Raw genomic sequence first — 23,907 nt, forward strand, 5'->3', positions numbered from 1 at the left:
ATTTGGACAGGTGTACCTAATAAAGTGGCTGGTGAGTGTGTGTGTATATATATATATATATATATATATATATATATATATATATATATATATATATATATATATATATATAAACAAAATATCACATTATTGAGAAGCCCTATATTAAAAGTAATTTTGCTTTCATTGTATGTGAAATAACCAAAATAAACAATGAAAGAATCGCCTTTTAATCCAATAACGGTTGGAATGTGTTTATCAGTTCTTCAATCACTCACAAGAGCTTCTATCAAAACCGCATTGTCATCCCAAGGATTGAGTAATTCCTGGAGATAAATGAACTGCAGATATTTGACTCTGGTCCAAATAAACAGGGATGGAACGTGTGAAACCCCTCTGGCTGTTTCTGCCGGTTTCTGGTGTCACTTTAAACTGCTGCTCTTTAGTCTGGGAAGAGATTCATGAGCTTGTTGACTTGTGCTTCAGGAAATGCGGCATGACTGCCTAGGATTCAGAGAGCTTGATGTTAATGGTGTCTGGTGACCAAAAAGGGCCTCTCGCCTTCTATGGGACGTCCAGATGTTGAGAACAAGCAGCAAATACCCCAAGAGCATCAGTAAAACTACTAGGCCCCATGCAGCTCTGTGACTGACATCTTGTCTGGGATTATGAGGCAAGTTGAATGTATAAGAGTGGTATGTTAATACTCTTTAAGCTTTGTTTGATGCTTGGATGTTTGTTGTAAAGCATAAAATTAGTGGTGTGCACTTTGGTAAATAAGGAGTCAAACTTTCCAGTGTTATTATTTTTTTTTTTTTGGTTTTTGGTTTACATGAGCACCCATTTAAGTGGATGAGTTGGTTACTCTTTAATTATCTTTTTTGTACTCCTCCAACAATCTAATTCATGCCCATTAATGCCAATCTGTGACTATACAGTATGTAAACATGATTAGTGGGCATTAGTTGACAGACAGGGTAATGAGCCAATCACAGTTTAATTTGGAAGCATTGATTAAAATGTTTCACCTGTGTTTTACCAATTTTGCCATCGTATTCAAACTTAAGGAGCTTCATGAAAGCAAAGTTTAGACAAATGCTTTTGACAGTATTTTAGATTTCATCTGATGTTGTACAGTGTTTGTTTTATTCAAGTAAGTTAACACAGTTTGAATTGCTTTTCAAAATGTGGTCATAGGGGTGGCCCGGTGGCTCAGTATTAGCACTGTTGCCTCACAGCAAGAAGGTCGCTGGATTGAGTCCCGGCAGGACCAGTTAGCATTTCTGTGTGGTTGTTTACATGTTCCCACCGTGTTTGCGTACGTTTCCTCCGGGTGCTCTGGTTTCCCCCACAGTCCAAAGACATGAGGTATAGGTGAATTGAATAAACTAAATTGGCCATAGTGCATGAGTGTATGTGTGTGAATGAGAGACTGTATGGGTGCTTCGCAGTACCAGGTTGCTACTGGAAAGGCATCCGCTGTGTAAAAACATATGCTGGAATAGTTGGCAGTTCATTCCGCTGTGGGGACCCCTGATAAATGAGGGACTAAGCTGAAGGAAAATGAATGAATCAATTTGGTCATAGCAACACATTATCTACTAATTGTGTTTACCAATCAAGATGTAATATAGGTAATATCAGCCAAAACCACATTGTAAAAAAATTAAAATAAATCTTGCTGCCTTAATTGTTTTAGTTGAATCAACTGAAAAACATTTTAGGTCACCTCAACACTTGTATTAGGCAAACTGACTAAAATATAAAGTTAAACTTTGCATCACTTAAAAAATGTAATTGAAACCTGATAACCTTATTAAAATAAGTTAATGTAATGTGTATTTATATAGCGCATTTATCGTGTATGGCACCCAAAGCACTTCACAATCATGGGGGGTCTTTTCACCACCAGTGTGCAGCATCCACTTGGATGATGTAATGGCAGCCACTGGACAATGGTGCCAGTGAAAAGACAGTGATAGAGCCATTTCAGTGGATGGAGATGATTGGAAGGCCATGATTGGTAAGAGCAGATGGAGGAAATTTGGCCAGGACACTGGGGTTACACCCCTACTCTTTATGAGAAGTGCCATGGGATTTTAAATAACCACAAAAAGTCAGGACCTTGGTTTAACGTCTCATCTGAAAGATGGCACCCACTGACAGTATAGCATCCCCTTCACTTTTACTGGGACATTATGACTCACACAGACTGCAGGTTGAGTGCCTCCTGCTGGCCTCGCTAACATCACTTAAAACAGCAACCTAGTTTTCCCATGTGGTCGCACATCCAGGTACTGACCAGGCTCAGCCCTGCTTACCGGTTATAGTGAGTAATTGGTCTTGGGCTGCTTGGTGATATGGCTGTGATACTAACATAAAACATTTGTAGTTATGACTTTTTGTCATATAATTATTGTACAGTGCACCTTAAACCCTAACCTAAAATCCTGCAAATATAATGTCTGTAACTGAATCTGATGAGTAGCATACGTTCACATTGTTTTAAAACAGCACCGTTTTATAGGAGCATTAGTATCTTTGTTTTTAAATTATGTAGGTGTAAATCTTTTTTGTGACCGAAAACATTTAAATTGAAAAAGTATATGAACTAAGATTTCATGAGATGCATCTTGAGATGCTTTTTGAAAAACATTGAAGGAAGTCATATGAATCTCTATTTCTTTAAAATTAATTAGTTAATTTTTTTTACTGTAACATTCTGTAACATTATGAGACATTTTTAAAAAAAAAAGTATTTCTAAATAGTTTACTGATTGTGCATTCTTTAATATGTTTTGCACAAAAATGTAATTCATTCATTCATTCAGTCATTCATTCATTCATTCATTCATTCAGTCAGTCATTGATTCAAAATCTTCAATTCTTCCTTTTTAGAATAAGCCCCTTTGTTTATTGTTTAAATAAATATGAACAACATTTTTTTACAGCACTATAGTTTAGGCTGTCATTTCCAGCATCTGGTCTTTTTCATGTGGGCGTTCTAAAATCTGTTTGTATATTTCTTGCTTTTCTATTGTTCCCATGTTTGTCAGGCTGTGGTGTTGTCAAGTTTCCCTCCAGAGCTGCATAATAACAGCTCATGCTCATATTCTCTTAGAGTTTTTTTAATGATTGCAAAAACAACAAAAAGTTCTCACACAGCTAAACAAGTGTACTTATGGAGGGTTTTTTCTCAGACTCTCAAGTGGAAAGAGCTAAATGTAATTGCAGATTCGTCACTTAAAATATTTCGTACCAAACTTGGCATTACCGCAATAATTGCAGAATAATTTAGACCCGTTCTAAGCTACATTCGAGGTCATAAACAACAGTCTAGGCCAGTGTGTCCAGAACACTGCTTCTTTGGCAGAGTGTATTCTGTCTAATGTGTTTGTTTTCCTGCTTTTCATTGCTTTATTAATCTATATAATCACTGAAGGAATGTCATTATGGGTGTTCATTGGTCGATGATTTTGGCAGTTGTCTCTTGGAAGCCATTCTAGCAGAAGCTTGGAGAACAAAACTCCAAATAGCAGCGAAAATGAAGGATCTTTCTGTACTTCCCAAAAACCTAATGTGCCGTTCAGTGAACTCTGTACACTCACAAAGGCTTTTTTGATTCTGATGACTTTTATCCTGAACTTCAATTAGCCAGTAGCATCCTGAGTGTTTAGAATTTGGGCATAGAGTTGCCGAAAGAGCTGTTTGTGCATTGGGTGATCAAATAAAATGTAATTGGTTTCAGAGGCAGAGCAAGTTATTTCATGTTTTGTTTCAGATGTGCATTTTGTGGTGTTGGATTTGTCAGAAGTTTCTGTCTACAGCTTGAGGTTTTTCTGATTGTCCTCATTTTGTGGTGGTGGAGTGGGAGCTGTGGTTTGTCTTGGTTCGTTTCATCACTCCAGGACAATTCATTTTACCACTTGTACATTATCTATCTATCTATCTATCTATCTATCTATCTATCTATCTATCTATCTATCTATCTATCTATCTATCTATCTATCTATCTATCTATCTATCTATCTATCTATCTGTCTGTCTGTCTGTCTGTCTGTCTGTCTGTCTGTCTGTCTGTCTGTCTGTCTGTCTGTCTGTCTGTCTGTCTGTCTGTTTGACTATCTATCTATCTATCTATCTATCTATCTATCTATCTATCTATCTATCTATCTATCTATCTATCTATCTATCTATCTGTCTGTCTGTCTGTCTGTCTGTCTGTCTGTCTGTCTGTCTGTCTGTCTGTCTGTCTGTCTGTCTGTCTGTCTGTCTGTCTGACTATCTATCTGTCTGTCTGTCTGTCTGTCTGTCTGTCTGTCTGTCTGTCTGTCTGTCTGTCTGTTTGACTATCTATCTATCTATCTATCTATCTATCTATCTATCTATCTATCTATCTATCTATCTATCTATCTATCTATCTGTCTGTCTGTCTGTCTGTCTGTCTGTCTGTCTGTCTGTCTGTCTGTCTGTCTGTCTGTCTGACTATCTATCTGTCTGTCTGTCTGTCTGTCTGTCTGTCTGTCTGTCTGTCTGTCTGTTTGACTATCTATCTATCTATCTATCTATCTATCTATCTATCTATCTATCTATCTATCTATCTATCTATCTATCTATCTATCTGTCTGTCTGTCTGTCTGTCTGTCTGTCTGTCTGTCTGTCTGTCTGTCTGTCTGTCTGTCTGTCTGTCTGTCTGTCTGTTTGACTATCTATCTATCTATCTATCTATCTATCTATCTATCTATCTATCTATCTATCTATCTGTCTGTCTGTCTGTCTGTCTGTCTGTCTGTCTGTCTGTCTGTCTGTCTGTCTGTCTGTCTGTCTGTCTGTCTGTCTGTCTGACTTGTCTATTTCACTGCTGTCTGTCTGCCTGTCATCAATCCATTCATCCATCCATCCATCCATCCATCCATCCATCCATCCATCCAATAGTTTACAGTTGTTCTCAGTTGCTTTGGTACATTTCTCAGAACAGCATTGAAATTCTCAAAACTACTTGTTCAATTTTCAGATTGTGTCAGTTGTGCACATAAAAAAGCTGTTTCTCATTTCTCTGAACAAGTTGCAAATGCTTGAGTACATCCATGCAAATGATTATGTACAATTCTCTGATGCTTCCCACATTACCAGTTGCTTATGTCATGTTGATCAAAATGTATTAGTTTGGTCTCTGTTGAATAGTCTCATCCCCCACAACATTTAATTTTCTCACAGGTGAATCTTGGCTTTTTCTAATAAAGGTAAACCTGAAAGGAGATTGTCCTATGTTTACATTTTTACTTTGTTCTGTCTTTTCCTTTCTGTGTCACAGTGACATCAATGGCAACAAATTAGAGTACAAACGGCAAAAAAATAAAAATAGTTTTGCCCCTCCAGAGTACACTGTAATATTGACAACGTGACTGACTAATTTGACTGTCTTATCCATACACAGTGAGTATGTGTACATGGACACCAATAATACAATTTAAATACGATTAAGACAATACTCTGAGTAAGAGTCTACCATGTAAACGGTGATTTATTTTTTTAAATATAATTCGATTAAGGTCAGAAATCGGATTAAGGCATATGGAGTATTCCGATTTTAGTTGCATTATTGAAGTGCAGTGCAGGTATGTAAACACCGCAATCAAACTATTACCATCATGCAGGATTTTCGCTGCATTTTGCGACAGGATAGTCTATACACATGGCTGTTTGACACTATTCTCTGCACCTACCGGGTCAGTGAAGGGCCGTAGACACCTGCATTGTGAAATGCAGAGTTTTTTTTCCCATACGGAGTGTGGTATCAAATTCCATTAAAACTACACTCTTCCAGCAGTTCATACTTTCATCCAATACCTCAGTTTGTCATGGGGGGCATGCAGGCCCGTATTGGCTAATTGGGAGGACCGGGAGAATTCCCAGTAGGCCGGTCAGTTTTTTGGCCGCAAGGGCCCGCGTCCTTGCCTGCACTCACAACAGTTACACTTTTTATTTATTTATTTATTTATTTATTTAATTAGTTTTTTTTTTTTTTTTTACTATAGCCTCACTCTTTATTCATCATTTTACCGCAGCTCCACTCTTTTATTTATTTTCCCGATGAGCAGCCTGCAGGTTAATGATGACAAAATTATAATAAGAAGAATTCCTTACATTTATATAGCGCTTTTCTGGGCACTCAAAGCGCTTTACACATTGGGGGGAATCTCCTCATCCACCACCAGTGTACAGCATCCACCTGGATGATGCGACGGCAGCCATTTTTGCGCCAGACCGCACACCAGCTGATTGGTGGAGAGGAGACAGAGTGATTAAGCCAATTATGATATGGGGATGATTAGGAGGCCATGATGGACAGAGGCCAGTGGGCAGATTTGGCCAGGATGCCAGGGTTAAACCCCTACTCTTTTTTTTGAAGGACATCCTGGGATTTTTAATAACCACAGAGAGTCAGGACCTCGGTTTAACGTCTCATCCAAAAGTCTGCGCTCACTGAGCAATATAGTGTCCCCCTCACTATACTGGGGCATCAGGACCCACATAGACCGCAGGTTGGGAGCCCCCTGCTGGCCTCACTAACACCACTTCCACTTCCTTTCCCATGTGGTTTCCATTCCAGGTACTGACCGGGCGCAGCCCTGCTTAGCTTCAGTGGGTGACCATATGAGAGTTGCAGAGAGCTAGCTGCCAGCAAATTATTATTTGACTCCCCAGATACATGAGCAACGAGACATGAAAAAATGGACAATAAAAAGCGCAAAGATGGCGCTGAAAAGGCCATAATTTAAAAAAAGAGAAAGCTCTAGAAACTGATGCGGCTGAGTACATTTTTCAATAACACCAGCAGCGAGAGTACAACAACACACGAAGATTATGAAATGACCGGTAAGTTAACATTAAGCTAGTTATGAGCAGTGCAAAACAACGATGTCTGCAAACCGCCGTTCATGTTTATGTATCGAACTTTTTCTTGTACTGTAGCTCTTCAGCAGTAGCAGCCTCTTGTCCAGTTTGCTGCTAACAGTGAAGAGCCAGGCCCCGTATTGTTACCAAGCACCAGTCATGAGCCCGACGCACTAGAATGGGCAGGTATTGTCATTGAGTAGATTGTCATTGAGTGAATATAAGAATTAGAATAATTAATATTAATGAATATTACACCTGCTCAATAAAAAAAATAGAGACAATGAGACAATTAATAAAATCAGATAATTCACTACATTAATAAATCTGACTTAACTTGATCAGAAAGCTAAAAAGGGGGGGAGAAGATGAAGCCATTTTTAGAAAGTAATACTGTGGTTAAAAATGTCTGTCAGATAACAGTGCAATACTTGTTTTTTTTTTTTTGCACAGAATATATCTGTGCAATATATATTTTATACAGAATAAAATCTGAATATATTCAGATTTTGCAGAAAAGGACATTATGATGTTTTAAAGAATAGCGTTGGAGATTTAGCTACCCTTTAATGTTCTCATATTTATGAAAAATGAAGTTATAAAGCAGCTGTTTCCTTGAAAAAGACATGATAGTGTCATTAGAATGTTGAATACATTTTCTTTACATACATATATTATATTTGTATTTATTTGATATTTATTGAATATGTATGAGCACTAATCCTTACAGAAAATAGATTCTGATACTGTAAACATTACCTCCACAAACATACATGTGTTAACTGTTCAAATAAATATTTACTGTGAAGCAACACTAAGGCTACTGTATTGGCACTGAATTGGAAATGATGTTATTTTAATATAGTCAGTCGTGAACTAAAGTGGGCTGGTCTAAAACTTGAAACTCCAGGGCTGAAAAGGAGCCCCACTCCAGCCATGGGGGCATGTATGAAATGTTCCTGAATGAAAGTGAAAGTGCCAAACTGTAGTTAAAGTCAACAAATTAAAAACGAAACACCCAAAATTACATGAATCTCCAGAGGAAACGTGGATAGCATGGTGACGCAATGACGTTAATGGAATTATGCGCTATAACATGTAAAACGGGATCATAAAAAGAACATTGAAAAAACAACTCAGGTAAACACCTTCATCGTATTATTGTCTTATTCAGATTAAGGCAAATCATTTGATTACTGATGTCCATGTAAACGTAGTCACAAGACACAAGGACTTGTCATTCTTACGGCACTGACACATTCATTGACACAGAAATGTAGTTTTATGAATATAGATTTTGAGCAAAAGACTGGATTTTGCAGGTGTTCCATGGTGTTTTGCTATTTGTACGCATTGTTTTAAGAAATGCAGTTTTGCTCATTTTAATTCTGATCTGAGAAATGTACCAAAGCGACTAAGAAAAACTGCAAAACCCATCTGTCTGTTATTTTTACTAGCTGTTACTGATGATTGTGGGAATTCTCTAACAGTGCAGCTCTTTTGTTTTAGTTCCTCTTAGGCCCAGAGGAGGGCACTGCATGTAAACACATTTTTTCTCTTCAAATGTGCAATCTATGAAGGAAGCCTGAGGGCAGAGAGCTGAAGTCATGTCTTGATTGCATTTACCTGCTGCACACTGGTCATCGGGCTCCCTGAAGTCAGTCTGATATTTACAGCAGTGTACTTCTGCGCTCTGAGGCTAAATGTCTGTTTGCTGTGCTCAGCTTTTTTGTGCTCCTCCTGAGGTTACTTCTATTAAAGGGCTGCAGAGAAGAGGTAAAGTTGTGTAGGGTGTTGTGAAAGGAAGGTATCATGGCAACAGCAGTTGTATGATAATGTGGTCAAGGTTATTTTTATACAAATGGACACTTTAATGGACTTCTTTCTACTTCTTTAATGTTGTACATTTAATAAATTAGCGTGGTATAATAAGATTTATGTTGTTTTTTTATAATTTATATTTATATTTTAATAGGTTGACACAAGGAAATAGAAGGGGAGTTTGAAACTGATTGTCAGATAGACCTTTAAAAAAAAGATATGTGGTATCTAATTTAGTTTTCTAGTTAATGTATGCATATAGCTCGACATAATGATTTCTTATAAAGGACAATTAAAAATTCTTATATATTGTTACAGATTTGTTTTTTGTTTTTTGTTTGTTTGTTTTTAGAATTTTTTATGTAAAATACCAAAACTCCTAAAATTGCAACAAATCTAAAGAGATCAAAAGGTAACTTTTTTCTATACAGTTGATGTCAGAAAAATTAGCCCCACCTTTGATTTTTTTATTTTTTTTATATATATTTCCCAAATGATGTTTACATTTACATTTTACATTTAGTCATTTAGCAGACGCTTTTATCCAAAGCGACTTACAAATGAGGTGTTTAACAGAACAAGGAAATTGTTACAGTATGTCTGATAATATTTTTTTTTTTGGAGAATTTCTTATTTGTTTTATTTCGGCTATAATAAAAGCAGTTTTATATTTTTTAAAAACCATTTTAAGGTCAAAATTATTAGCACCTTTAAGCTCTATTTTTTTCGATAGTATACAGAATAAACAATCGTTATACAATAACTTGCCTAATTACCCTGTCCTACCTAGTTAACCTAATTAACCTAGTTAAGCCTTTAAATGTCACTTTAAACTGTATAGAATTGTCTTGAAGAATATCCAGTGAAATATTACAGTGCAGTGGCGCAGTAGGCAGTGCTGTCGCCTCAGCAAGAAGGTCGCTGGTTCGAGCCTCGGCTGGGTCAGTTGGCGTTTCTGTGTGGAGTTTGCATGTTCTCCCCGCGTGGCTTTCCTCCAGGTGCTCCGGTTTCCCCCACAGTCCAAAGACATGTGGTACAGGTGAATTGGGTAGGCTAAATTGTCCGTAGTGTATGAGTGTGAATGGGTGTGTGTGGATGTTTCCCAGGGATGGGTTGCGGCTGGAAGGGTTATCTGCAAAAAACAAAACAAAAATGCTGGATAAGTTGGCGGTTCATTCCGCTGTGGCGACCCCAGATTAATAAAGGGACTAAGCCGACAAGAATATGAATGAATGAATGAATGAATGAAATATTGTGAACTGTCATCATGGCAAAGATAAAATAAATCAGTTATTAGAAATGAGTTATTCAAACCATTATGTTTAGAAATATGTTGAAAAAATTTTCTCTCTGTTAAACAGAAATTGGGGAAAAAATAAACAGGGGGGCTAATAATTCAGGGGGGCTAATAATTCTGACTTCAACTGTATATATAAGCTAACATTATCCCATGTAATGATCTAATACAATCCTTAATGTTTAAATCACACCCTGTCCCGCATTATTTCCTCCAGAAGAATGTTCACTAGATTACATCAAAACATTGTGTTGCTATGTCTCATGCTCTAAGACGTCTGATCATTAATGAGTCCTGGAACACTGTGTGCTGCATTAAATTCTCCTCACAAACTTTCTCTTTCAGTCATTTTTGTCTGAAAGGAACAAATTAAAAACACAAGTCTGTTTCAAACTGACTTTATATTGATTTATATATCAGCTATAGTGACAGTTCCCAAATGTTTTTCAGCATTTGCCTCCACTGTTTCTCTTTCCCTGAAGAGATAAACGTTTCTTTTGATGTCTTCATGCAAAGCAGACAGCATTAGTACTCAATGACGTCCATCACTCAGAGACAACTTATCTTAATGGTCCTCCCTATACTCTCTTTAGCTTGACTCTGAGGCTCAGGTGGCATGTAGCAACTGCACTATAGGTAATAATATCAGACCTCTTATTACCCGCATTTATTCCAGCGTAGTGCTCTTCTGAGAAGCCGAGCAGACAGATTTACACCAGCCTCTCCATCTCATCCTCTCGATGAGAAAGTTCACACCGGGGTCGAGTGTCTGAGCGTCAGGAGAGAATGAAAGTGGCTCCTGCCGCCTCCCTCGGCTCCTTCCATTACTCACTAACCCTCCCACAAAGACCCAGCATGCCACAAAATCTGCTCTCTTCCTCCTCACTGGAGAAATATTCTGTCACAGAACTGCCGACCCAACAATCCATCAGCTCCCACTCACCGAGAGAAACTTCTTGTCAACACCCTTTCTGTCTTTAGGAGAGTGTACTTGATGTTCGGTTATTTCCTCTAATCTCTTAACTTTGTAGTTGAAAGTGTGTCTGCTCTTGATGTGTGAAGTTCAGAGAAGCATGCTGTTATGCTGATCTGCAACTTTTTGGCTTGTCAGGTTGCAGTGGTTGAGGTAATGAACAGTTGTGGATTGTTCAACTGAAAATTAATTACTCTTCCCTTTCAGATTTTCAGTCTTTTAAAAAGGTACATGTTTCAGCTGCACATGTTTTAACTCACACATATACCAGCCATTATATAAGATACTAGTGGTGTAACGGATCACAAATCTCACGGTTCGGATCCCACTACGATTTTTGAGTCACGGATCGGACAATTTTTTCGGATCAGCAAAAAACGGTGGAGAACACTGCCATTAACTTTCCATTTATATAAAAATATTACTGCAAGAACCATTGGTTTTGACAAACATAACTTAGAACCTGTAATTAAAAAAATAAAACGAAGACTAAACTTTCAAATCACAAGAATGAATGACTTTAAAGACATTAATATGTAAATATGTACATTTTTATTGAATTTACATTAAAAACTACAATTAAAAACAATAACTTTGATGTTTAAAGTTTCACAGTATTGCAGTTTACTGTATTTTAGATCCAATAAATGAATTTTGGTGACATTAAAAGGCTTCACAAGCATTAAAAAACACAATAACTCCATAACTTCATTAATGGTAATGCAAAATAGCATTCTAACTATGGACTGTTTCAGCTGTATGTGTATTTAAGTTGTACTTCATCCTGTATCACAGCAGTGCTCTCACAACTGCACTGGTTTTCAGTTCAGTCTTGTACAGATTTTAAGCTACTTATTTTAACCCAAAGCGATAAATGGACTGGTCCCGGAGTATATCCAAGATTTGTTTTCAGTGTCTACACTATCTCAGTCCCTCCGCTCCAGTGATTATCTGACATTATACCAGCCATGCTTTAAACTGTAAACTATGTAGGGAGGTTGTTTTGTCTATTCTTCCCAAATTATGGCTTTTTTTGCCTACTCTCATTAGAAATACACTGTAAAAAATGTACACGCGCACTGTAAAACTACAGCACAATTATAATTGTTAATTTACAGTGCACTTGTAAAATTTACAGTATTACTGGCAACCAAAATTGCCATTAATACTGTACATTTTGATGGCATTTTTTTACAGTGTACTTTATCTCTTTACTGCTTTAAGAAATCTCGTAAAACATTTTTTTAGTTCTGCTTTTTAAGTCTTATTATAATGTCAGTGTGATGTTTTATGTTCTTTCTCCTTTTATTGTGTCTACTCTTGTGGCACCTGGAGTCTAAGAAAGGCATTACAAATAAAATGTATTATTATTATTATTATTATTATTATTAATATTATTATTATTATTATTATTATTATTATTATTATTATTATTATTAATATTAATATTATTATTATTATTATTATTATTATTATTATTATTATTATTATTATTATTATTATTATTATTATTTTGGTAATAATACGTACAGTCTAGATATGTATACCTGAACCTCAAAAGGTTAAAAGTACATTTTTGAAAATAAGATATATGCTATATTATGGATATTACAAATTATGAATGTATGGTTTGTTAGGAAAGGATGATTTTTATCCCAAGACACAACTATTTAAAATCGGAATTTCTGAGGGTTCAAACAATATCAAAAGATTGAGAAAATCACCTTTACGTTTGCCTAAATTACATGCTTAGCAATGCATATTACTGCAATATATATTTACAGTAGGAAATTTACCAAATGTCTTCATGGAACATGATTTCTACTTAATTTTCTAAAGATTTATAGCATAAAACAATATAATATATAATAGATAGTTTTGCCTCAAACAATGTATTTTATGGCTATTCCCACATATACAAGTATACTCATGCAAATTAAGACTACTTATGTTCTCAAGGGTCACATATGTACACTGAAAAAAATGATTCCTTAAAATAATAATCAAAGCAGCAACAGCATAGCAGATCTATAACCCCAAGACCAAATACATCACCCTTGCCACACACATGTTCATTACCATACTAAATCCTGAGACTGTTCATGACAGAAATTTAGCAGTGTTCAACTTAACTTGGTAGTTTAAATTCATCCCAAATTAATGGTTTACAACAACTTACCTTTAAAAAGTAAATCCAAGGAATCATTTTTGAATCAGTGATAGCTTTAAGGTACCAATATGGGCTCTTGGATACAAACATACAGCTTTTGAAAAAGTGCTGACCCAGTGACAGCTCTTTTATTTCTAAAAGTGTTATTTCTAAATGGTGTTCTTTCTGCTGTGTTCATGATACATTTTTCCTGGGCTGTCAAGCTGCAGATAGGACAAAAAAATCGTTATGGAACTATAATAAAAGGGCCCTTAGAGCTTTGCACTCATTCGCCCCCACATACTTGGCCATTCAAGCCAATGCTGGTTGACAGCATTGATGTCAAGCTATGCGTATCTGTGGCATTTAAGAGCTATGCTGGAGCTACTGATTGTGTAATGAAATTATAACAAAGCAGCAATGACAAAGCTGTCAAAAGACTTAGAACAAAGTGAGCAAGTTGTTTGGAGTTTCTTTTGTTGGGCCTGACAGCTCATAGTCACAATTTGCTTTTGTTGTAAAGAAAGCATTATTGTTTTGTCCTTATGTTGTTAAGAAAAGTCATACAAGTTTGCATGGAAGCCATTAATAAATAGAAATTGGGATTTTTTATTTTTTATTAAAAAAAAATTTTGGGGGGCTTTTTTTCTTAAAATTGTGTGATATGAACTAACATTATTTAGACAATAAAATTTTCAATAAAATGTAGATTGTGTCAAAGCTGCTTAACAAAGTTATAGTAAATTGTGTCAGTCCAGTTTTCAGAGATGAGGTTCAGTTTAGTTTAGTTCAGTGTGGTTTAATTTTCACTGCTGAAAATCCAAACGCTGAAAAGCAAATCTATCGATGCGCAGCTCCACAAGTCCCAAACCAATCAAGCCAGTGGAAAGAAGCAAAACTTCACCAATTGACGAAAGTGAAGGGAAAAAATGACAGAACTGTGACAGAAATTGACAGATACAAACATGCAATTCTGACTATTCTACAATCGTGTGAGATTTTAAAATACAGTTACGAGTTACAAAGTCCAGTTCTATTTTGTGAGCCCCAAATTATCTTATTAGTATGATTTGTGAAGTCGATTATTGATGCTCAAAATTAAGCTTTCAAACCACTGGAATAAATTACATTTAAAAAGAGCCAAATATTTAATTTAAGAACAATTACTTGGAAGTGTAATACAGTAAAATTGCATGATTTGCAGTTTACTGTATTTTAGTATCAAATTCATGCATTTTTTGGTGACATTAAGAGGTTTCACAAGCACCAAATAACATACTAACTCCATAACTTTATACATTTCTTAATTAATAAATAAATAACTATTAGAATGGTCATAAAAGTCATTTTGACCAAACAGACCAAAATTGTTATTTTATGTTTACTTTTAAAGTATGCCGAAACTGTACAGATATTTCCACGTTGAAGTGTTAGGCCCAGAGCTTTGCTTTTTTATTTTATTTTATTTTATTTTATTTTATTTTATTTTATTTTATTTTATTTTATTTTATTTTATTTTATTTTATTTTATTTTATTTTATTTTATTTTATTTTATTTTATTTTATTTTATTTTTATTTTTTCTCACCTGCTATAAATTACATCTTTTTAAAAAAGCCAAACATTTAAATTAAAAACAATTACTTGGAAGTGTAATGCAGTAAAAATGCAGTTTACTGTATTTTAGATCAAATTAATGTATTTTTTGGTACTACATGCTAACTCCATAATTGTATTAATGGTGCAAAACAGTGCAAAATAACACTCCCAGAATTATAAGAGCAGTCATTCTCACCATTCTCATGTTAAGATGTCATAGTGATGCTTCACATTTACATTAAAGCTTCTATTGAGATATTAGAATTAAGCTTTGAGTATCTGTTGTTAAATTTAATGTAATCTTTACTCTGAATATAAGATATTCTGGTAATACTGCCTATAAATGTGTACAAATTGCTAGACTTCACTTCGTCCAGCAAGCCGGAGAGCAAGGCTTATTCACGGCACTGCAAATTGTTTTAAAAGACATGTCTGAAGCAAAGTTACTTTTTTTTATCAGTAAGTTGTTTTTTTAACAGGACGTTGCTAGGTAACAGAGGCACGCATATTCAAAGGAAAGGCAATAAGTTGCCAACACTGAAATGCATGCGGTCAATTTGATCCATATGGTAATTCAAGGTAGAAATACCCGGAACACTTTTGTGTTTTGTAACTTTAATATAATAGCAACAATAGAAAGAAATATCCACACATTTAGGTAAAGATGTATAGTTATAGATGTTTGGGGGGGTCTGCCTGTTGTTTGGGGGGGTCTGCCTCTGATCTGTATCTTAAATAATATTACTGATTAAAATGATAAATAACTTCAATATATATTTGACCACCCAGTAATGGTTCATACCATTGTTAATTCATGTTTGAGCCAAAAATATTAATTCATTGGTTTGAAACCAGCAAATCTAGAGCAACAATAGACAGTGTAAGTGTTCAAAAAACATGTTTCTTTAAAAAAGGTGTTTGTAGGTGTCTGTAAAACTAGATGCATAGTTTGTATTTTATTATTCACTGGCTCGCACATGGAAGTTAAACAGTAAAATAAAAAATATGTGCAGTCTTTCATGGTCATCCATTAATAGATGCAGGAAAGCAAACCTGTCACCGTTTATTTAATATCACAAATGTCATTGAGCGTACTCACACTATTTACAGTTGCCTTGAACTGGGCCGAATCACACTTGTTGCCCCTCCCGTCTCCCCCGACGGCTCGCACTCACATTGCATTCTCGCCTGAGCACGCTTACATCATCGAAGATGCGCTGTTCAGTAAGAAGCGCTCTCACTCAGCACAGTGGAGATTTCTTTATATCGTTACTTAATTTAAGTTGTTTGTGATGTAGTGACACAGTCAAATATTTCGCAGAACAGATCAGCCACTTTTGCCACTCATAAACAATCAAAAAGTCCTCGTGCAGCAGGAATTATGAGGTTTGCTAAAGGTGCAGCTGTCGTGCAGTGAGGGGTTTGTGTTTTTCATAATCTACGACAGTTTGCATTCATTGAACAGTAAGAATGATTAATAAACACATATGAAACAGTCCCTTAAAAGTTACATCTCGTCTTCAGTTTCGGGGTCAGGCGCGTTTGCACTCACACTACAAGCGTACCACGCCTGAGCCCAAGTGAACCACGCTCTGGCACACCTCTTCCAACCGGGCCAGGGCCGGCCAACTGAACCGTGCCTGAGCCCGATTCAGAGCCCTCACACTTCTAAAACGATCCGGAAAACGGGCCTGGGCACGGTTCGAATAGCATAGTGTGAGTGCGCCCTAAGAACCACTCAGTATCCCTCAAAACACTGAAAACATAATAACAAGTTTGATTAATAAATTAGATGTAATTAAATTAAATATACATTTGACTCACTGAGGCATATTACGGCGTCATTGTGGCGCAGTGGGTAGCACGATCGCCTCACAGCAAGAAGGTTGCTGGTTCAAGCCTCGGCTCGGTTAGTTGGCATTTCTGTGTGGAGAAAAGCCAACTAACCTGTGTGGAGTGTGCACGTTCTCCCTGTGTTCCCGTGGATTTCCTCTGGGTGCTCCGGTTTCCCTCACCAGTCCAAAGACATGCGGTACAGGTGAATTGGGTAGCCAAAATTTTTGTAGTGTATGTGTGTGAATGAGTGTGTATGGATGTTTCCCAGTGATGGGTTGCAGCTGGAAGGGCATCTGCTGTGTAAAACATATGCTGAATAAGTTGGCGGTTCATTCCACTGTGGCGACCCCAGAATAATAATGGGGCTAAGCCAAAATGAAAATAAATAAATGAATAAATGAGGCATATTACTGAACCAAAAAACTTGACCCCCCACCCCCGATCCTCAATGTATAATTTGCTTCCTGGTTATATAGGTTTTATTTTAACATGGGTGTTAAATTACAACATTTTAAAAACAATAAATATAGTCAATTGTTCTAGTGTTAATGCATACAAATGTATTTGTTTTTTTACAATAGTAAAAATAAACTTGGATGGAAGTATGGAGTGGGTCATTTTATGTTTTTGTTTGTTTTTTGGAGAAGATTTATCATTCTGTCTGGATTAGGAAAATAAAGCAGCATGCTGAATTATTTTACAGAGATCATTTATTCTAACAAAACAATACATGCAAAGTCATTGCATTTGTAATGTAATGTTGTAATGCACATATGTTTTGTTGCCTCAATCAGTTACCTTTATAGTGATAAGTGCATGGGAATCATTTTTTAAACTCATTTTCATCTCTGTCTGATTGGTTGTTGACGTTTGGGTCTCGGAGTTGAGGATTCCATCAAGGAGGTGAGATGTTCTTGCACGGCTCGTAAATCTCATTATATCATTGGTTACAGCAGTCGCAGAGGTCACAGGGTCAAATGCCTTGTCTGAGCACTGCAAATATATTAATGTATTGGATGTTTGACTAAAGGTGGATGAAGAGACAAACCTCATGTCCATGTCTTTAGTGTCAGTCTACAGTAAATGATGTAATAAACGTTTGAAGTTCAATTTTTGCAAAAGTAATTTGAATTGTCGCAGATCTTTTAATGACTATGTATGTCAAGCTACAAAAAAACCATCAGTTTATCTCAAAAGTGAGAAACAGACTTTGTTTAGTTTTAAAGAATGCAGAAATTGTACAGATATTTCCACGTTGAAATGTTAGGCCTAGAGCTTTGATTTAATTTTTTTATTTATTTTTTTATTATTATTTATTTTATTTTATTATTTTATTTTATTATTGTTTATTTTATCATTTATATTTTATTTTATTTTATTATTTATTTTATTTCCTTTTATTTTATTCCATTTTATTTTATTATTCATTTTATTTTATTATTGTTTATTTCATTTTCTTTTCTTTTATTATTTATTTTATTTTATTATTGTTTATTTCATTTTATTTAATTTTATTATTTATTTTATTTTATTATTCATTTTATTTCATTTTATTTCATTTTATGTTATTTTAATATTTCTTTTTTGTATTATTCATTTCATTTTATTTTATTATTTTATTATTTATTTTATTTTCTGAAATTGTATTTTGTTTTATTATTTATTTTATTTTATTTTATTTTATTATCTAATTTTATTTTATTTTATTTATTTGTTTATTTATTTTTGCACACATGTCAAGCTCCAAGAATGTAAAAAAGAAGCTTTTGTAAATTTATTTTAACAATTTTTTTTATGTTTTAAATGACTTTTTGGAGCTTGACAGATGTATTCAGTTTGATCTCTTGTTGTAAAATAGCTTCAACATAAAAATCTCCTTATTAGACTTTCACACAAAAATTGCAGCATATATAAAATAGCTTTTTAAACTTTCCCTGTAGTCTAATATCTGTATATTTTATATTGTTTTTTGTTGTTGTTGTTGTTTTAATGAAAAAGCAGCTCAAGACATGCCTGCATTGTAATCTACACCAAAAATTCACACCTCGCCATAGATTTCCTTCCGAAATCACAGATGTTATTTGTGGGGAGGAGTTGTCTCTCCACTTTTGCCCTTGTTTTCCCCCCTGTTCTCTCGAAACTCTCCACCATGTCATTTCAAGAGCAGTCCTGACTTGCAGAATCAGATGCAGCAATCAGCAGAACATACAATCTGTCCTGGCAGCCTTTCAGTTCAACAGGAGCTTTTGAAGCACAGACATCCAGCAGTTCCTGAATCAGAGTCATTTTTGAAGGCCGCCAGACGTGGAGGGCATGTCAGGAGCGGTGAGGAGAGTTTTTGGGAGAAAGTGGTATTACTACAGACTTCTTGGTCGATCCAGGCACAGACAGCATGTCCGGTCACGGAGCCGCTGCCGCAACACTATCAAGGGTGATTTAAGCTTTCTCTGTCTGTCTTTTAGTCTGTCTGGTAAAATAACGCTTTGCTGGGGTTTCAGAGGGTTACGCATTCATAAAGTTTTTCATTGTCTTATGTTGACTTAATATCCATTGTGTAGTAGGATTTAGCCTGAGGAGGGATGGAAGTGTGAGCGGTGAGGAACTGACAGAAACGTTTGACTGATGGTGGTTTTCAATCAGAATGGTGTGTACATTTGGTCTCTGAGTGAAACACGCTGCTTGTGTTAGATTTTTTCCCTCTTTTTTTACTCTGTGATTGAAGTTTATTTATTTTTTTGAGTATGCTGTGATACTTGCTTTAAAAGTAAGTGAATGTAAAGGTGACCTCTGAGGGGATTAGAATTTTTGGCATTTAATAAAAATAATAATTTTGAGTTCATCCACAAACTGTATTTGATAATAACACAAAAATATTTACAAAATATTTGAAATTTCCTTAAAGGGCCATGAACCCCCCTGTCTCAGCAGGGTGTTTTCACACCTTTAGTTTGAAAGAAGTCAGGAAAGTGAGTCCAGCTTTGTTTAGGTGGGAGTGTCGAGTGGCGAACGAGGGAAGGTTTTGCATGAAAAGGGGAGTTTCATTACGTGCACATGCTGATTTTCACAGCGGCAACACAAACACAGATGCAGGGGAGATAGACAGTGATTCAGAGAGCAGCATTTACAACGGATCTGAGAGCTGTGTTAGATGTGGAGGATTTTCAGTCCATAATATTCTAGTGATATTACTGTAAACTTAGTAACTAAATCATTTTGACTAAGGTATGTCTTTAAAAACTGAAAGAGTACTGCTGACGATACTTGTTAAATTTGCCATGTGAATAAACATAAACAAATAACATTGATTACACACTTACCAAATCCGTAGAGACAAGACAATCAACACCAACTGGAACTGCGTCATTTTTAAAAGAAGACAGGTGGCAAATCGAGATTTTACCATTTCCAAAAGCTCTTGGGTAAAAAAAAAAATTCCTCACAAACATACTTTTGTCGCATGTTAGCAGACCAATGTAATCCACACATGTGGGTCCTCAGTGAGCTGTGGTCTCATCAAAGGGAAATGGAAACAAAACCTTCATTGCGGCACATTTATAAAAACTAACAACCCATTTCTCTGAACAATTCTTCTACTACTTATTTAAATTACGCTTTCACAATGTGGCGTCCCATGCATATTAATGAAGTTGCATTTCGTTCACAATAAAGCTCACTGATTGGTTCGAACCAAGTCTTTCTCATAAATTAAAAAACAGATGTGCTGAATTCAAAGACGTCACATTGTACCAGCCGGTACAGACATCCAATCTCTACGCTGGGATTTACACCATGATCTCATCGCCGTGATGTAGCTTCAAACTTTTTTTTTAAACTGAAAGAACGAATTTGCTCTAAAACAAAAACAACCAATTTTCACTTTTTTTGAAATATATGTGTCTGATAGTGTTTTTAGCAATGTGGGACATATATATGACTGTCAACATCTCAAAAAATGTGTTGTGGTGTTTCGTGACCCTTTAAAGTCTGAGTAAAATAATTCTGAGAAATGTTTCTGAACACATTTATAAATGTTAGAAATGTATTGCTGAAACATTACAAAGACTCTAAAGTAGGGCTGCATGATATTAGAATAATGTAACATTGCGATATTTTGTTATTCTGCGATAAACGAATGCAATTTCTCCTGATGTCTTGTATATCTCTATTTGGAAATAATTTACAATTTTAGATCTGCATAAAATCGAATAAACAATCTACAAGCAAACATACAATTGAAATAAACAGTCTTTTATCATTTTCCAAGCATTTAGGTATAGTAATTGAATAATAAAAATAAAGACAATTTAGTAAAATTAATCGCTATTAAAGCTACAAACAGTACAATTGCTTATGGATGAATGCTTTTAACATCATAATACATTCACAGGCCTCAAAAACACATGCAAATGATACATTATATTCCAGACTCAACATTGCGTATTCTGCGATGTGACTATTGCGAATGATCACAATGTGAATGCTGGAAGAATATATTATGCAGCCCTACTCTGAAGTATGTAGTACTGAATCCTGGAGTTGTGTTCAGGGATTTTTGGGTGGGGCTTAGACAGTGGCTTGATGACACTTCTGCAAATGACCCAACCTCTAACACTATAATTTGTGTATTAGGGTCATTGGATGTTCTGGTCAATCTTGAGTTACTGTCAACATTTGTTACATTTTTCTTGTGGTGGCTTTGTAGACGAGAAGGATGTGTTGTTGTCTACTTGAGCGCGCTCAAACATGTGCTGCGGTATAAAGCCAATTAAACTAACATTACTAGAGGTAGCATCAGTAGCATTCATTCAGGTTGTAGCACTATATAACAGTTGACAGATTTTCACTTGTTGACACTTTCCTGAAAGTGGGTGGAGTTTAACTTCGCCATTGGACAAGCCACCAGTATTTTTGAGCAGAGTGTCCTGTCTATTTTTCAAAGATTTTTTATCTCATTTTAGTTACTTGTCAATTTTGGTATTGTTCAAATTTGACAAGGCGGTTAATATTCTGTTGTGTAATACACTCAGAACACACATATGTTAATATCGCTTTAAAGGTATTTGTGTAAGAGAGTTCTAGTTATGGTGCCTGAGGAGTAGTCATGTGCGTGGTCCGCTCCCAAAAAACTTTTCAGTTTTTGTCTTTTAACCTCAGTGCTTTTGTTGGTATCTGACAGTATTTGTTTATCCACTGTTCTGTTACTTCATTCACTTTTGAAATGTAAAACTTTGATAAAGAAAGAGAAGAGAAAGAGAAGGCTCTCTTTTGCTGAGTGCTATCGTTACGTTAGCCGAGATTTGTGCGTTACATGAAGACCTTAGAGCCTTAATCGCAGAAGACTTCAAAATATCTTCCGAAAGTTTGGCAGCCAAACTAGATAACATTCAATCCACGCTGGCTGATCATGATCTTCGCATTGGCAACCTCGAGTCTGGTGTTACAGATATTAGTCAGCAACTCGATCAGCTCGATGCTATGTGCTCGAGGCTCCAGAAGGACAACGAGTGGCTAAAAGCTAATGATATATGTGTAAATATAAAACAAAAAGATCTAAATATTTTTAAAAAAGTAAATGATCAAACATTTATTATATAATAAGTTAACAACTGGTTTGCTTATTCACTTTATTGGAGAACAAGAGAAAATGGCTAAGAAAATAATTTAGTAGTCAACTATGCCAAATAATCTGTAATTAGTTGGAAAATCGGTCTGTCATTAATACAAATCTTTACTGATCTTGTTTTAGCTGCAGTATTGTCAAAATGTGTCTTATATTGAAGATATGTGTATTTATTGTGTATTGGATTAGACTAACTAGGATATGACATAGTTGTTGTTGCTTTCATTGTCCTCACTTGTAAGTAGGGCAGGGCGATATGGCAAAAATGCAATCTCGATAATTATTTTCCATATTGAACGATAACGATATACATTTCAATATAAGTTGTTAATGCTTCCAGATTTAAAACAGTACTGCAACAATGACTGAAGCCGCAAAAAATTCAAGTTTTGCAAAAAAAGTTAACAAAAGGCCTTATGTATCAATATGATAGATAATACATTTATAACAATATGTATATGGTATAAAAATAGATCTTGATATAAAGATTAATAAACATTTCAGTTCCAAAATTTTTTTGAATATTATGACTCATTGTGACTTATTATGAATCATTATAATCAAGTAAATAAAATTCATATAGGGGAATTTTTAATCCAAATATTATTTTCTATTTTATCTGAAATATATTCAGGTCTGTACTTACATAAACATACATTTTGTGTGATCCCTCTTATTTTGGCAAAATAATTAATTAATTGATAAAAAATAAAGAAAAAATGTTCAGATTAGTCTTATAACTTTTGACCTCAACTGTACTGTATGTATGTTTTGACAGTTTATTTAGATAAAAATGTAAAAAATCTAAAGTTACATCTACATAAACACTTTACATTGTGACTGCATGTTATTGTGTTAAATGATTTTGAATTAAAACGTGTGTGCCAACGTATGCAACTCATGGTATCATTTTTTATTCAATAAAATACAATATTATACTCGCATAAAATGCAAAATAAACATTTTTAACAAAAAATATTTATTTATTTTTATTATTAGAAACTTTTAATAAGGATAATTTCAAAAATCGTTTTGGCACAATGGCGCCCCCCATGTGTGGCGCCCCTATGCACCGAATATACTGCATACCCCCTTTTTGCACCCCTGGGTAAACAGCATAAAATATTCTGACAATAAATTTTCAGAGGCATAAAATTCTGTACATTTTAGATTCCCATTGTTGCACATTTCTGATGTGTAATTGGTTCTTAGATCAATGTAGTATAGTAAAAAAGTCCAGAGCTTATCATTGATATTGACATAAATTTTATTGTGATTCGATATAATATCGCCCCAGCCCTATTTGTTAGTGGCTTTGGATAAATATTGTCTGTTGAATGATTAAATTTAGAGATATCAAAAGATATAAATTCGTTACAGTTTCTTTACAGAGTCTTCTGGTTTAGATGAGATTGTGTGAGAGATTATTTCACTTGTAAACCACCAGCAACCAAAGCAGTTAGAAAACTATTTTGCACTTTTGTGGTCTTCGGTTTGCTTTTCCGTGTTAAAAAGAGTGCCAATAATTGGAGACGCTATTACTTTTACTTTAGCAGTTTTAAAGGAGAAGTTAGATTAAATCACTGCGCTTTTCACTATATGCTTTAGCTTGAAGATGGAAAAATGTTTTTGTCAGCCTGTAAAGTTCTCCTGCTGTAAGAATATCTGTATATCTGTTTTGGAGCACTTTGCTGCTTGGACTGAGTTCATAAACAATGTTTTTCTTTTTCTTCCCCT

At 35.2% G+C, this 23,907-nt stretch overlaps 1 protein-coding gene across 3 annotated transcripts in view; it reads left to right on the forward strand.

The window, feature by feature from the left end:
- dab2ipa (DAB2 interacting protein a) overlaps positions 1–23,907 on the forward strand; it is a 217,478-nt gene that overhangs the window by 24,092 nt on the left and 169,479 nt on the right. For 2 of the 3 annotated variants that reach the window (XM_056463982.1, XM_056463983.1), the window contains exon 1: positions 18,751–18,981. The exons of the other annotated variant lie outside the window; for it this stretch is intronic. In XM_056463982.1, coding sequence (XP_056319957.1) covers positions 18,864–18,981 — 118 coding nt within the window. In that variant the 5' untranslated portion in view covers positions 18,751–18,863. Of the gene's footprint in view, positions 1–18,750; positions 18,982–23,907 lie in introns of those variants that run through there. 3 annotated transcript variants of the gene reach the window in all.

Source organism: Danio aesculapii, chromosome 8 (genome assembly GCF_903798145.1).
Source record: "Danio aesculapii chromosome 8, fDanAes4.1, whole genome shotgun sequence".
In the NCBI taxonomy this organism is placed as follows: domain Eukaryota; kingdom Metazoa; phylum Chordata; class Actinopteri; order Cypriniformes; family Danionidae; genus Danio; species Danio aesculapii.